The following is a 13,752-nucleotide window of genomic DNA, read 5'->3' on the forward strand; positions in this document are numbered from 1 at the left end:
ATAATGGAATGTACATTTACCTCCAAAAAAGATTACTCTGCATATTTATTTATTTCTGAATAAGTTTTCATACTTTAAGGCATTATCTGCAGCAATTTTATACTGCAAAAATTCTACGAGCAATTCTGACAATGAAACTGTTTTACAGAGAAAATTATATTAAGCTTTTTGTCAGGTTGTTTTCATTTGTGTTTCTTCAACACAATATTTATTTAAGACAAGTCCTATTCCCACCATTTAGGTTTCAAATGAAATATCCAACTACTTAATAGGCAAGAACTTTATTTCAATGAAAATACAACACCAACAAAATTAATACTGCATAGAAACCATTTATCTAGTATTTACAGCATATACAAATCTTTTTGCAAAATACTATTAAAAACCAGAACAATGTATCAAATGGAATATTTGCAAACTAAACATAAAACATCTACCACCCAAATTATGACAAGTCAGGAATGTGATTGGCCTAGCCACTGAAGGCCTGGAACTATTTTAGCAAGAGGGGTTAGGGGCCGCTTTAGAACTCCAATGTAGAGAAACACCCTGCCCTGAGGCAAACTGGCTTTTAAGACCTCTCCTTGTTGTAACAATTTCAGGGAGGGGTTTAGGGGCTGCCTTCGGCCTCATATGGGGACAAGCACCCTGCCCAGAGGCAAAACTGGCTTTTAAGATCCTCTTTTAAGGGCTCTTCCTGCTTTATTCAGGGATGTGAATGCTTGGTCACAAATGGGGTCATCAATTATAAACTATTCGGACCAGCTCCAACATATTTTGAAATTATTTTATTTGCAAATACAGCTGAAATCAGCTGATCCACTGAAGATTCTCATACCTGTTTGTTAAAAAATAAAAATCACCCTGGAGCCATCAATTTTTCTGACCCCGTCAATCCACCGACAAATCAGATCCCTGCCAAGTGTAAACAATTATTCATCAGTGATTTTTTGGGGGAATAATTTTCACCGCCTTTGCTTTCAAATTTGGGAAAAACTTCTTTGGGAAAGGTGCAAAATCAAAACAAATTAGCTTACACAACAGCAAATATTTAATTTTTACCTTTTTATGCATGCAGTATGCTTTAAAAGACCTAGCCTTGTGTAGTCATTTTCTTCCTTGTAAAAAAAAAATTCTTTTTTATTCATTCATGGAGTCTGTATTTATTGAATTGGTAAACTAATTTGGGGGGAAATAAGCACTGTTTTGCAAATGGAAAAAAGCTTTTAAAAGGCAGTAAATTGCACCAAGAAAAAACACTGTTTATATACATATAAAAATAAACACAATCATACACAAAACAAACTCATAATACTGAACACAACAGAACTGCTCCACAATATTTTCAAGTTAAAATTGTTATTTACCTTGCCTAGTGAATTATTCATGATTCCATGCACCAAATATGATGTTTAATTAAAAGCATTTACAAAAATAAAGCACTTTTGATTTAAATGGTTAACAGCAAAGTCATTTTGAAATCTCACAACAATTCTTCTTTTGTATTATTCTGGGATGCCGTTTCAATCAAGATTTTAGTCGCAAATTGAACTTAATCCTAGTGCCAAAGTTTCATTATTTTACAAAATATTTGTGTAAATTTAATTATATCAAGAAATGAAAATTAATACAAAAGTTTAAAAAATCAATAAAAAAAATATGTTTGCCATTTGTGACTTATACAGATTTAAGATTACACTCTTAACCCTTTGCATGCTGGGTAAATTGTCGTCTGCTCAAAAATGTCATCTGGTTTATTCTAAATTTCTTTCAATTTACTTAAAACTTTGGGGATATATTGACTGAGTGGCAAACAACTTGGAACCTGACCAGACGCCGAGTTACTCGGCGTCTGGTCTGGTTCCAAGCTGTTTGCAAAGCCTTTAAAATCGCCATCAGCAGCCTAAGGGTTAAGCACAGTGGTCACAAATTGGCTCAGGGAGAGCAATATTTGATTAGCATATATAGAGTTGAATCTTCTACCTTCTGAACCCAGCGCATAGGAGTGATAATTGGAAGTTACAATTAAAATCCTTTATTGAAACTGATCCCAGTCTTATAAATCCAAGAACGTTCTTCAAATGGCTTGTCATCAATGTCCTTATAGCATTGAACCCATGGAAAACAGTCTACAATTCTTCTTTAATATCCTTTACAGTCTTAATGACCCCATGCACTTTCTTCAAATGGCTGGTCAAATTAGTGCGGACATTATACCTGTTACCACAGACTTCACACTTGTATGGCCGCACTCCTGTATGCACAACCGAATGACGCTCGAGAAAATCCTTCCGACAGAACACTTTCCCACACACCTGACATGGGTATGTCTTTATATTTGGCCGAGAGTTGTAGAAGTCAGACACGGGCGGGTTCAGATCTACTGGACTGAAGTTCTGACCATGATTTTCGTTTTGCTGGGTGTATAGGATGTTATTCAGAACATCAGAATAAGACTGTTGACTGTCCCTTCCCACGTCTGCAAAGTCAATTGTATTTCGTCCTGAAATGAAATATTCAAGTATGAAATTGTAATTGATTTCAAAAACAAATACATTTTAACACATACTACTGAGTCTGTCTAATTTTGCCAAAGCAAGTACTCCCAAGCAAGCTTAACAGTGACACCCGTGCAATTTTTCTAAATTATTTATTTCATAGATTATTCATTTTAACAACAATGCCTAATCATTTACATAACAGAGTAACAAAATATTTTAGCTTCATTCTGTATAATTCAAACATATCCTTATTTCATTTTATTGACATTTTTGACATGGGCGAGGGGGGGGGAATTAAAATATATCTATTTAATACTATTGGTATTCAGTTTGGATTGATAACATCACTAATGTACTTGAATTAATCCTTAAAATTGTCTCCATTTTCTCTACCCTTTTCAACATAAAAATGGACTTTATTTTAATTGGCAAGGCACTAAATGAAACACTTGCCATTATATAAAACTTTGCTGTTTTAACTGGCAAATCACTCAAAACACTTGCCATAAGGTCAATTTGCTGTTTAAACGAGCATGGCACTGTGGAACTACTTGCCATAATGTACACATTGATGTTCTAACTGGCAGGTCACTCAAACCACTTGCCATAATGTAAATTTACTATTTTATAGCTATGACACTTTGGAACTACTTGCCATAATGTAAGCTTTGCTGTTTAAAACTGGCACTTGAGGTTAACAACTTGCCATAATGTGAGCTTTGCTCTTTTAACTGGCAAGTCACTCAAACCACTTGCCATAATGTAAATTTGCTGCTTTAACTGGCATGTCATTCGAACCACTTGCCATTATGTAAATTTGCTGCTTTTACTGGCAGGTCACTCAAACTACTTGATATAATGCTGTTGCACACATGTACACAAATCCCGATCACTGGTTATAATGTAATACTAAATGACTTTTTAATGTGCTTTTCTTGCCGAAACATTTTCCACACACTGAGCACTTGAATGGCTTTTCTCCTGTGTGTGTTCTTAAATGATCCTCCACATACTGCCTTCTTGCGAACCCACGGCCACAGATACGGCACTTATGCTTTTTCTTAGAGTCATCTTGAAGTTCCCAATACGTGTTTTCCTCTTCCAATGGATCTGAAGTTAAGACATTGTGACAGTATAGTAAAATATTCTTGTCTATTTGATTGGTGTAATAATTTCAGGTTTTTAAGCACTTGCTGAAATATGCCCAAACATTTACACAAGCCTTATAATACAAATCATAAGACATTTTGAGATATTCTTCTAGTCTAAAAACACTGTTTTGTGGTTGTGGTTTTTAACTCTAGGCAACCTAATTTTAATCACTATTACAGGGAATACACTGACTCTGTTTGAAACTAAAATATTTATTTTCAAAAACACAGAATATTAACAAAGCTTAATATGGAAGAAACAATAGATAATTTCACTAGAAAATGAACTGTGTCATAACATGAGAACTTAACAAATAAGCTGCATGCTATGTTTTGAGCACTTCTTTTAAGATTAAATTTATCACACAAATGAAAGGCACAGTACCAGAGTTATGAAACTTTTTTTCCATTTCTTCATTAATCAATTTAAACCACAAAAACTCATAAAAAAAAATATGAATTCTAAGCCTTAAAGTTCCTTACACAGGGCAAATACGGTATTCACTGAAGAGTTTGAGACTCATACTCAGAAAAGCAAATCTTAATTTTGTTCTAAAAATGCTATTACAGGAGCAAATAAGGTAAACAATACTGTATTTGTAACATGTAGTATTTCCCACACTCAACCATATGTATTTGTATATTTTGTCAAAATTAAGTTCTATTATAGATAATCTGAAACATCCAAGATCTCAGTTTTCTGAGCCCGAGTCTCCATCTTAGATTCAATGCATCTAACACTAAAGAATCAGTGATTGTATCTCTAGTGTCCTTTCATATCTTTAAATTAAAGGTAGTAATTTTTCAAGAGAAACTTTCATTTCAGTCAGTGCCTGTCTGTATGAAATCTACTTTTAAGTGTCCTTAAACATCTTAATCTACAAGTTGGTCATTTTCAACAGAATCTGGCATTGCAGCCAGTAACTGTTGCTGTCTGTAGTGTATTTTCAAATGTCCCTTCTGAGCACTCTTCGTTTTAAACCCTTTTCCACAAAAATGGCACTTGTACGGCTTTTCCCCAGTATGGACACGTATATGCTCCTCCACGTATTGTCTACGAGCAAATCCTTTACCACACAGCGGGCAAATGTGCTTCTTTTTCGTGCTGTCCGTCAAATCTTGCCTGGATTCCCACATTTGGTCTTCTGTAAACGCATCTGAAGACAAGAAAATACAAGAATATTTATAGCTTTATTTATGTTTTTGTCAGTCAAAAACTATTGTAATATTATTTTTGCTGACCACCTTGTTGAAATTTCTAATTTTTCTTAGTAAAACAATGGGTTAAAAATCATAAGCCCTTCTTACACATGGAATGAATATGGCTTGAATGTTTTTAATGTATGGTTCAAGGAGAGGGGCTTCAAGTTTCATTTTTGTAAACAAATCTTAAGTCACACAGAAATGGAATAATTATGCAGCTGTTCTTACAGGTGATAACTGTCAATTCTGAAAAATAGCCGGCAGTCTGTTTGAATATGAGGAATTTATGCCCCAAGCAGGGTAAAGCCTTATACCTTTAGAAATTGTTTCAAAATCATTTATATTCATACAAGGTACTTCCTACTGTTTTTGATGAAAATGTATGCCCTAAAAAAAATCCTTACAGTTGTACAATAGTTCGAAATTTGAATCTTCAAATCCCTTCAGGATTAATCCTCAGTTTTAAAACCCCTCTTTGGCCTCCTCATCCATTCTTTTTTCAAGATTATTAATAATAATGAACATTCTTGATGAAATACTTTGAATTTTATTTGGCCTTTTTCCAGGACTTTTTTCACATTTCACACTATCATTGCAAATATATGAGAATACCTCAGCCAATTATTTACTTATACATTGAGAACATATATCAAGCTGTTACAGCGTTCTCAATAAGTTTTGGTTAACCATCTCAAATAGTAAAGTAACTAACCAGCTACTTCTATCTTTTAAAACTTTGGTTTTCCATATTTGAACCTGCCCATCATTGCCATTTAACTGACCATTTTGGCCAGAAGCCAATTCTTACTGAGAACACTGTGTTAAACATACATTATTCTTAATCCCACAGTATAAATCGTGGTAATAATGGTCACGAGCAATGACCAAGCTCCTTATCCAATACCAGGCAAATAGTTTATACACACAGTCATTGACATCATCACAGAAATTCCTGACCTCTTCACAATTTTTCAACATCATGGACTCCCCTTAAAACTCCCAATATTCTGCATCATGGGTGAGACTTATAATGCAACACCACATGCATTTTCAAACCACTTTTCTGTCTAAAATCTTTTCCACACACATTACACACAAACGGCCTTTCTCCTGTATGAATCCGTACGTGATCCTCCAAATACTGCCGTCGGGCAAACCCTCTACTACAGAACGGACAAATGTGCTTCTTTTTGGAGTCGCTGATGAGCACCGTTTCTTTTCCCACTTTGAGATCATGATCTGAAGACAACAATGATAGATAAGAACAATTTTTGATTCATCTGATAGGGCTGATTTCTCTGGACTTGGTTGAAGTTAACAATGAGATTAACAACATCAGTGTTAACTTTTTAATGTTGTATTTGATGATGTTCAAGGAATAAACAAGTACAGATGAAACGATTGTCTCAAATTTTGTTGGATTTTAACCCAGCACATCACAATTTTATGCATTTAACTTCCAGAGCATTAACAATTTGAAAGTTAACAATGATGGCGCTAACAACATTGTAAACTTAAACACTTAAACTTAAAGTTCCGCACAGTTGGGCCTAGAAGTCTATCTGAGAGTCATCAGTTAAAGACGGTATGGAGAAAAAAACACCTTCGAAATGCCATTTATTATTATCTTTATTACTCTGTTTATGATTAATTATCTTTATTACTCTGTTAATGCATTTTATCATTCATTAGTCAAATATTGAACAAAACAATGATTTGTTTGTATGTTAACATATATGCAAACTCTAATATACAGGAATTAAAATTGTATCTTTCAGGTGTAAAATGCCTAAAGAAAAAATACATTCGACCCTACCAAAAAAATAAACAATAAAAAAAAATGTTTTGTAATATGAAGTTTAAAACCTTTAAAAGTTTATACAGAGAATACTTTAACACTATTCTCCAATGATGACAATAAAAAATTATATAAATCCTTATAAAATAAATGAAAAAAATAAATAAAAAAAAGCCTACCTGCCCTACCTGTTTTTAAACAGGATGTAACCCTAACCAAACCATTTTTTAAATAGTTTTGGCCTTATACAGACCAAAATTCACCATTCTAAAAAATCACTAAAAAATAACTGTGTGTGAGGATTTCAGGCCCCAGACAGGGTTAAGGTGCTTAAAGAATTCCTGAAGTTGTTTTTTTAAAGCAATATATAATTATGTCCAGCAAAAATAAACTTATATAAAATAAATTGCAATCTCAAATTCTCAATCCTGAGCTCCAGATTAAACTTAAAGCAAATAAACTAAGTATATTTTAGGATAATATATTTCACATAAAACACATCTATATGTACAATAAACTTTTTTAGTAAAATCATGACTAAAATTTATGAGATTAAATAGTGTAAATTGTCAAAACAACCATGTGTTAATTAAGCATTCAGTTTTTTTTTTAAAATAATAAAATATTGATAGTTTTTATTGTTTTTTTGATTAGTCAGGAATCGAAAACTGGTAATCCTGATTTCAGGATCCTGATTTTTATCACACGGATGACAATAACCCACATATCACTTAAGTCACTCTAGTCCCCATGATCTTATATTCGTACTTAATATGCAATCAATGAGTTTGCCGCATGCATATAAAAATCTGACTTACATAGATGGAACAACCTGTGGCACAAAATTAGCAACAATTTTGACATTTAAGGGTAGATACTTTTTTTGCACAATAATACTACTCGTTAACAGCCGGAGATTTAAGTCTGTGACTGGCCAAAATCACAAAGAATCACAGATTGGCCATATGCGTCAATAAATGTGGCTTAAGGTGGCTTTTTTGGGTAAATCCTTTGCCACATATACTGCATGTGAAGGGTTTCTCGCCCGTGTGTATCCGCATGTGGTTCTCGAGGAAAAGTTTCCGAATAAAGCCTTTTCCGCATATCTCACACTTATGCTTCTTTTCGTCACTGTGGCGATGAATTCTGAAAAAACCTGAAATGTCACAAAGTTATATTTATTGCATTTTTAAAAAAAAATTATGTATGAAACTGTAGTTACTTTCAGAATTTATAAGTAATTCAAAACTGTAGTTGATATCTTTGAATTAGTGAATTCGTTGTGTCCATGAACTTCCTGTTAACCTGAAATTGTACACCGTGTTATTTACTGTTACATTTTTTTCCCTGTTAAAAGTTACGAAACAAAAGCAAAGTTATCTTCCTGTAAGTAAATCTTAATAAGAAAAACGTTATCTTCTTTCCATTAGTAAATGTTAATATAAAGTCAAAGGTATTAGTTATTCACTTATTGGCAAATTTTCATACCTTCATAAATGAAATTAGCATGAAAAAAGATTGAATCAAAATCAGGTTTCATAACACCTATACATCAGTTACTGTTCAATAGTCTGAAGTTAAAAGCGCTATCAGTCCTGGTTTCAGCAAAAATCATTAACTTCAGAAACCCTGTGTTTTATTGTCTGGATTTAAATATCCCATGTGCTTAGTCTATCATATTTTTTTTTTAAATTCACTCTTAGTTCAAAGTATTGAAAACGAAATATGTCTTTACATTTATTATTAAAACTAGTACATAGTAATAAAAAAATTACACTAGCACCAAACTGCTAGCATTTAATACACACAGCAAAATTAAACCGTAAAATTTTGATTTTTGCATTTAATATCCTCCACTTGTTTCAAAATCACATTCATTTGAACCATGTAATTGATTTAAATAATAACAACTATCAACTAAAACTTCACCACAGCAAGTGAAGTCCTGTTCAAGATACCACTTTTAGCTAGCTGGATTTTGCATCACAATCGCTCCAAAGGCTATTCGTTTTCTGAAAGTTTCAATCGCGATTTCATTCTTTTGAATTCAGTGTTGAACTATCCAGGTGAAGCTAGTCTATACAGTGGAAAACAGATAATATCCACAAGAAGAACAGAACTTAGAAAGACTACATGTCCAGTGTTATCAATAAGAACCGGCTGCTGCCCAAATGGCAATTTGAGCCAGTTCATATTTCGAAAAATAATTGAATTTTGAGAAGGAAAAGTTGTAGCTAATGAGGTTACTTTACTATTTGAGCCAGTTCAACCAAAACTTATTGAGAACCCTATATATGTCTATTTCATCATCCACCAATGTCACGTCTAGTACATTCATATATCCATGCATCACTGCCGTTCACGAATATCCTACATTGAAGCCGTATGAGTGACAACAAAGTGGGTCTTCAAGTTACACTTCTGGGTAAAACCTTTCCCACAAATTCTACACTTGAATGGTTTCTCCCCAGTATGGCTGCGAACATGGTTCTCCAAGAAGAGTTTACGGGAAAATGCCTTGTTGCAGATTTTACAGAAGTGTTTCTTGAGCTCCAACGGTGGTTGACCATAGGAAATCATCGGAGGTAGTCCATTACCGTCTGAAATGGTAAGAAGTTGTTTCGAATATTAATCGACTAAACAGGTCCTCATAAAGTGACACAATGTCAGAATGCTTTCTGCACAAATGCAGTAACACAGATTATATTACAACATGCTACTAGTTTTCAGACTGAAAAAACAACAACTTTTAAGTCAGGATTAAGTCAGCTTTAATATTATTATAGACATACATATATTTTTATATTGATTTTATAATTTTCCAACAGTATGAGCAACATCATATTTGTACATTTCATAACCTCATCAATAAATGAATAATTTGCTTTACCTAATAAAAAGAAATTGCCCTAAACTAATTTGTCTTAACAGTATTAAATCAGGTTTTAATTTGATTCCAATAATTTATTAATAATTCACATCCCTATGACAAATGTTTTAGTCCACATAATAACTACACTTTTAATTCATGCCACGTCAATGATGTCTTTCCATTTTGTTTTAGCTCAATGTCGAGGAATTATTCAGATCAAGTTTATGTTTATCTCGACCCACGTCAATGATTTTTACAACTCATGTCACCCACTTTTTATCTTGATTTGATGATTCTCTCAGTTCAATGTCATGAATTGAGATATATCATTAACGTTAGCTGAACCAATGTCAATGATTGGTTCAGCTAACTTTAATGATATATCTCAATTCATGTCAATGATTTTTTTACCACTTATGTAATTACATCACTACATAAAAGCTTTGCTATACAAGAAAACACATGCCATTTAGATACGAAAACATGTCATTCTTATATGATAAACAAGAACATGATCTGAAGCTCAACTCGTGGGAAAATCCTAAAAAAACATGGTTTCCTTCAAGTGAACGATGGAGTGGGATTTCAAGCTACACTTTTGGGCGAAACCTTTCCCACATTGTTCACATTTGAAGGGCTTCTCGCCGGTATGGATGCGCATATGATTCTCGAGGAAGAGTTTACGGGCAAACGCCTTGTTGCAGAATTCGCAATGGTGTTTTTTCTGGACATCAGAAGTTGGCCTTCGATTGCTTGGCATCTGACTTCCATACATAACTGAAATTGGGAAAATAGTTTATATTCTATATGGATTTTTTTTCTTCAAATTTTTATCTATCTGATGAATAAATGAGAGTCAACTACATAGCTGCCTCAAAATAAGACCCCAAAACACTGGTAGAGATTAACTTTTATTACTTTGAAAGTGTAACGATTGAAAGATTACAGCATTTTTTATACTAGCATCTAACGATCATAACTTTTGTCAACAAATCATGTTGAGTATTTGAAATGAATTAAATATTATTGCAGAAAGAGGAAAATGCATTGGCCACACGCTCATGACAATTTAAATCTACTACAAAAATGTACCATACCTTGGCTAAAACAAGGCTTATAATTGTAATATATGTCTGACAGGATTTTTATATCTTAAACATTTTATTAAACAACAATATTAACTTTTTAAGAACATAGTTAATAGCCTTTAAATTTGTGGTACTCTATTTTTTGTAAATAATAACTATTTGAATGCATAATCATAATGTTTATAGGAAATGGTAACTTTAATTTGATGCACAGTATTGAAAAGAATTACAATGTTTATTCAATGTTGCGACTAGATTAAATCATTTGAGTATAAATCCTTTTCATGCGTAGTAACCAGGTGTTTTTTGAGATTTCCTTTTAAGGTGAAATACTTTCCACAAAATCTACAACCAAATGGCTTTTCACCAGTGTGTGTTCGTATATGGTCCTCTAGGAACAGTTTGCGAGCGAAGCGTTTGTCACACAAATTGCACTGAAACTTGTGTTGAGCCAGTGGGTTAATATCTAAAGAGCACTTTTTGAACTGAAATGTGGGCTGAATGTTCAGAGCTGGAATCCACCTACTGCCATTATTCGACTTAAGTCGAAACTGTGTGTTTATTTCTTGCACATTCATGACATTCTGCTGAAATTTGGGCTGGGCATTCAGGTCTGGATGAGGAAACATTTGGTCTGGCCAAGATTCATTCTGATTGTTCACATCTTCAGAGGTTTCTTCGTGTAGCTGTGATAAATCTGAAAAAAACAAGGTAAAAACTTTTTCAGAAACTTTAAAAAGCAATGATTATTATCGAATCAACTCCACATTCTTTGTCCTGACACAGAAACAGATAATTCTTGATCCAGAAAAGATATGGAAATACGATGCACTGAAAAAAACAAGTCCAAGTTACTTTATTTGCTTTATTCCTAAACAAAGTGCAGCAAAATTTCATCTTATTATGTTTAGTGCTCAACATAATATTTAGTCCAATGAAAAGGTAGTAATTTTTAACTTTTCCAATACATTATATCAGTAAATCAGCAGTCTGCCGTTTTTGATTTTAATCAGGTGAAGTGGTTGATATAAACAGTGTCTGTTCCAGTTAATGGGTAATTCACACAATAAAATGTAGACCACTAAAAACGTAACATTGTTAGTATGTTCTTACACAAAATCAATGGTTACGCCACTACATTGCATAAAACCTTTATTTCTGTTGATTCATTCTAACAAACAATCTTTAGCCATTATTTTTCATTGAATATTTGATCAACAGATGAACAATATGATATGTACAAAACATCATAAATATGATCACAAACTTATGCACAGCATAAAAACTATTCATACTTGAACATGTAAGAAGAAAGCATTAAATTTAACATTTTATCTTTTTAACAGTTCTGACAGTTTTTCACAGTTAACAACTAATCATACCTGAACATGTAAAAAGAAAGCATTAAATTTTATCTTTTTAACAGTTCAAAGAAAATCCAGAGCATACTTTTAAGTCCTCTTATGTTAGTTTCCTTAAATGGAGTATTTGTATTCACCTTTTCTAGTTCTTTTGTTTCTAAAAAAAAATGACAACATTAATGCGACAACAATAATAAACAACAATTATAGGTCTATGAAAGCCAAGATTAATGGCACTTTACATTATGATAACTAAGAAGATACCACACATTAAACTGTAAGTAAATACACACTTGTTTTTGCATTTTAGAATTATAATAAACATGGGCCGTATGAAAAATCAACATTAAACAAGGAGTAATTGTCAACTTTGAACTCAATTTGTTTTTATTCATTATCTTGTCTTGTATATTCATCTGAAGCTTCATCTTGGTTTAATGTTTGTCTAAGGTATTTTTTTATTATTAGCTAGCCGTTCTTGTCAACTTCTGGCTCAATTTTTCTGGTCATTATCATCAATCAAATGTTCATCTTTAGCTGCATCTTAATGGGTTAATGTTTGTCTAAGGTATTTTGTCCAAGACATCAAATTTTTATACAGTTATTATTGAGCATGACACAGATGTGTGCCTAGTTCCGCCTGGTCACTTGTCAGAGGCTGTTTGTCAGAGGTGAATCAATGAGTCTATTGGATTACACAACCATGTGCTTACACAACCATGTGCTTACACAACCATGTGCTTATACAACCATGTGCTTATACCATGTGCTTATACAACCATGTGCTTATACAACCATGTGCTTATACAACCATGCGCTTATTTATAGCGTTTTACATTAAGGGTTATGGGAGGGTGCAGCATCCCGTCCTTTTTTGGAAGCACCCTTAATCATAATTTCATTGAGACCAAAATGTGCACCCTCCTGCCTTCAAAGAATCAAATGCTTCAGATAATCAAATATTTCTTTTTGTTTTGATTAAAACAATGAATTCATACAAAATAGACATTATTTCTTCCATTAAGCACAATACCTAACATTTTCTATGAAATTCAAAATTATTTTCAGTGGACACAATGTGCCATTTTCCCCTTAGCACCCTGTACCTTTCCTGTAGCACCCTGTCCTTTTTGAAAACCTGGCTAAAACCCTAAGATTATACAACCATGCCATGTTATTTACTGACAAAATAAAATCCCTTTATTGGTCAATTGAATCGCTGAATGACAGCAAGCGTTGTGTGCATTGAATAATCAACAATATCTTCAATTATCACTGAATAAATCCTCTTTTTTTTGTCCAATGAACATGATAACTATCATGGAGTATATCATGATTCTTTTTCATATACCCTTGATACGTTTTCTAGTGATAATCAGGACAAAAAAAGTATCAGCTTATTACAGAGTAATTCCCCTTTGTTACTTTTCCTTGTCCTCAGATTATCTCTAAATATAGCAACTGGTGCTGTCTTTGGGAAGCAACATGCATCTGATAACTTATTCCACAGGGGGCTAAGAATGTTCCATTTAAATCATCTCGTTCAAATGTGTAGTCATATGGGCTTTCAAATTATGCTTAATGCTAAACGCCTTGTGACAAAGGTTACACACAAATGGTTTTTCCCCAGTATGGATCCTCAGGTGATTTTCCAAGAACAGCTTTCTAGCAAATCTTTTCTCACAAAAACTACACACATGCTTCTTTTTCATTTCGTTTTCCTCGTCAACTTGTTGGCTTCTAGGAAATGGGAAAGGTCCACCGAATGCTTGATCTGA

At 33.2% G+C, this 13,752-nt stretch overlaps 1 protein-coding gene across 37 annotated transcripts in view; it reads right to left on the minus strand.

The window, feature by feature from the left end:
* Positions 1–13,752, minus strand: part of LOC128206113 (zinc finger protein 768-like) — an 83,509-nt gene that overhangs the window by 47,871 nt on the left and 21,886 nt on the right. Inside the window, exons 5-6 of one of the 37 annotated variants that reach the window (XM_052908358.1) lie at positions 5,943–6,094; positions 4,670–4,809 (exon numbers count right to left, since the gene is read on the minus strand). The exons of 26 other annotated variants lie outside the window; for them this stretch is intronic. In XM_052908358.1, coding sequence (XP_052764318.1) covers positions 4,765–4,809; positions 5,943–6,094 — 197 coding nt within the window. In that variant the 3' untranslated portion in view covers positions 4,670–4,764. Of the gene's footprint in view, positions 1–275; positions 2,504–3,152; positions 3,612–4,022; positions 4,810–5,852; positions 6,095–6,938; positions 7,810–8,450; positions 9,254–9,949; positions 10,303–10,423; positions 11,311–11,476; positions 13,749–13,752 lie in introns of those variants that run through there. 10 more of the 37 variants (XM_052908320.1, XM_052908322.1, XM_052908342.1 and 7 more) reach the window with 10 other exon arrangements.

The sequence above is a fragment of the Mya arenaria genome, chromosome 10 (assembly GCF_026914265.1).
Source record: "Mya arenaria isolate MELC-2E11 chromosome 10, ASM2691426v1".
Classification (NCBI taxonomy): domain Eukaryota; kingdom Metazoa; phylum Mollusca; class Bivalvia; order Myida; family Myidae; genus Mya; species Mya arenaria.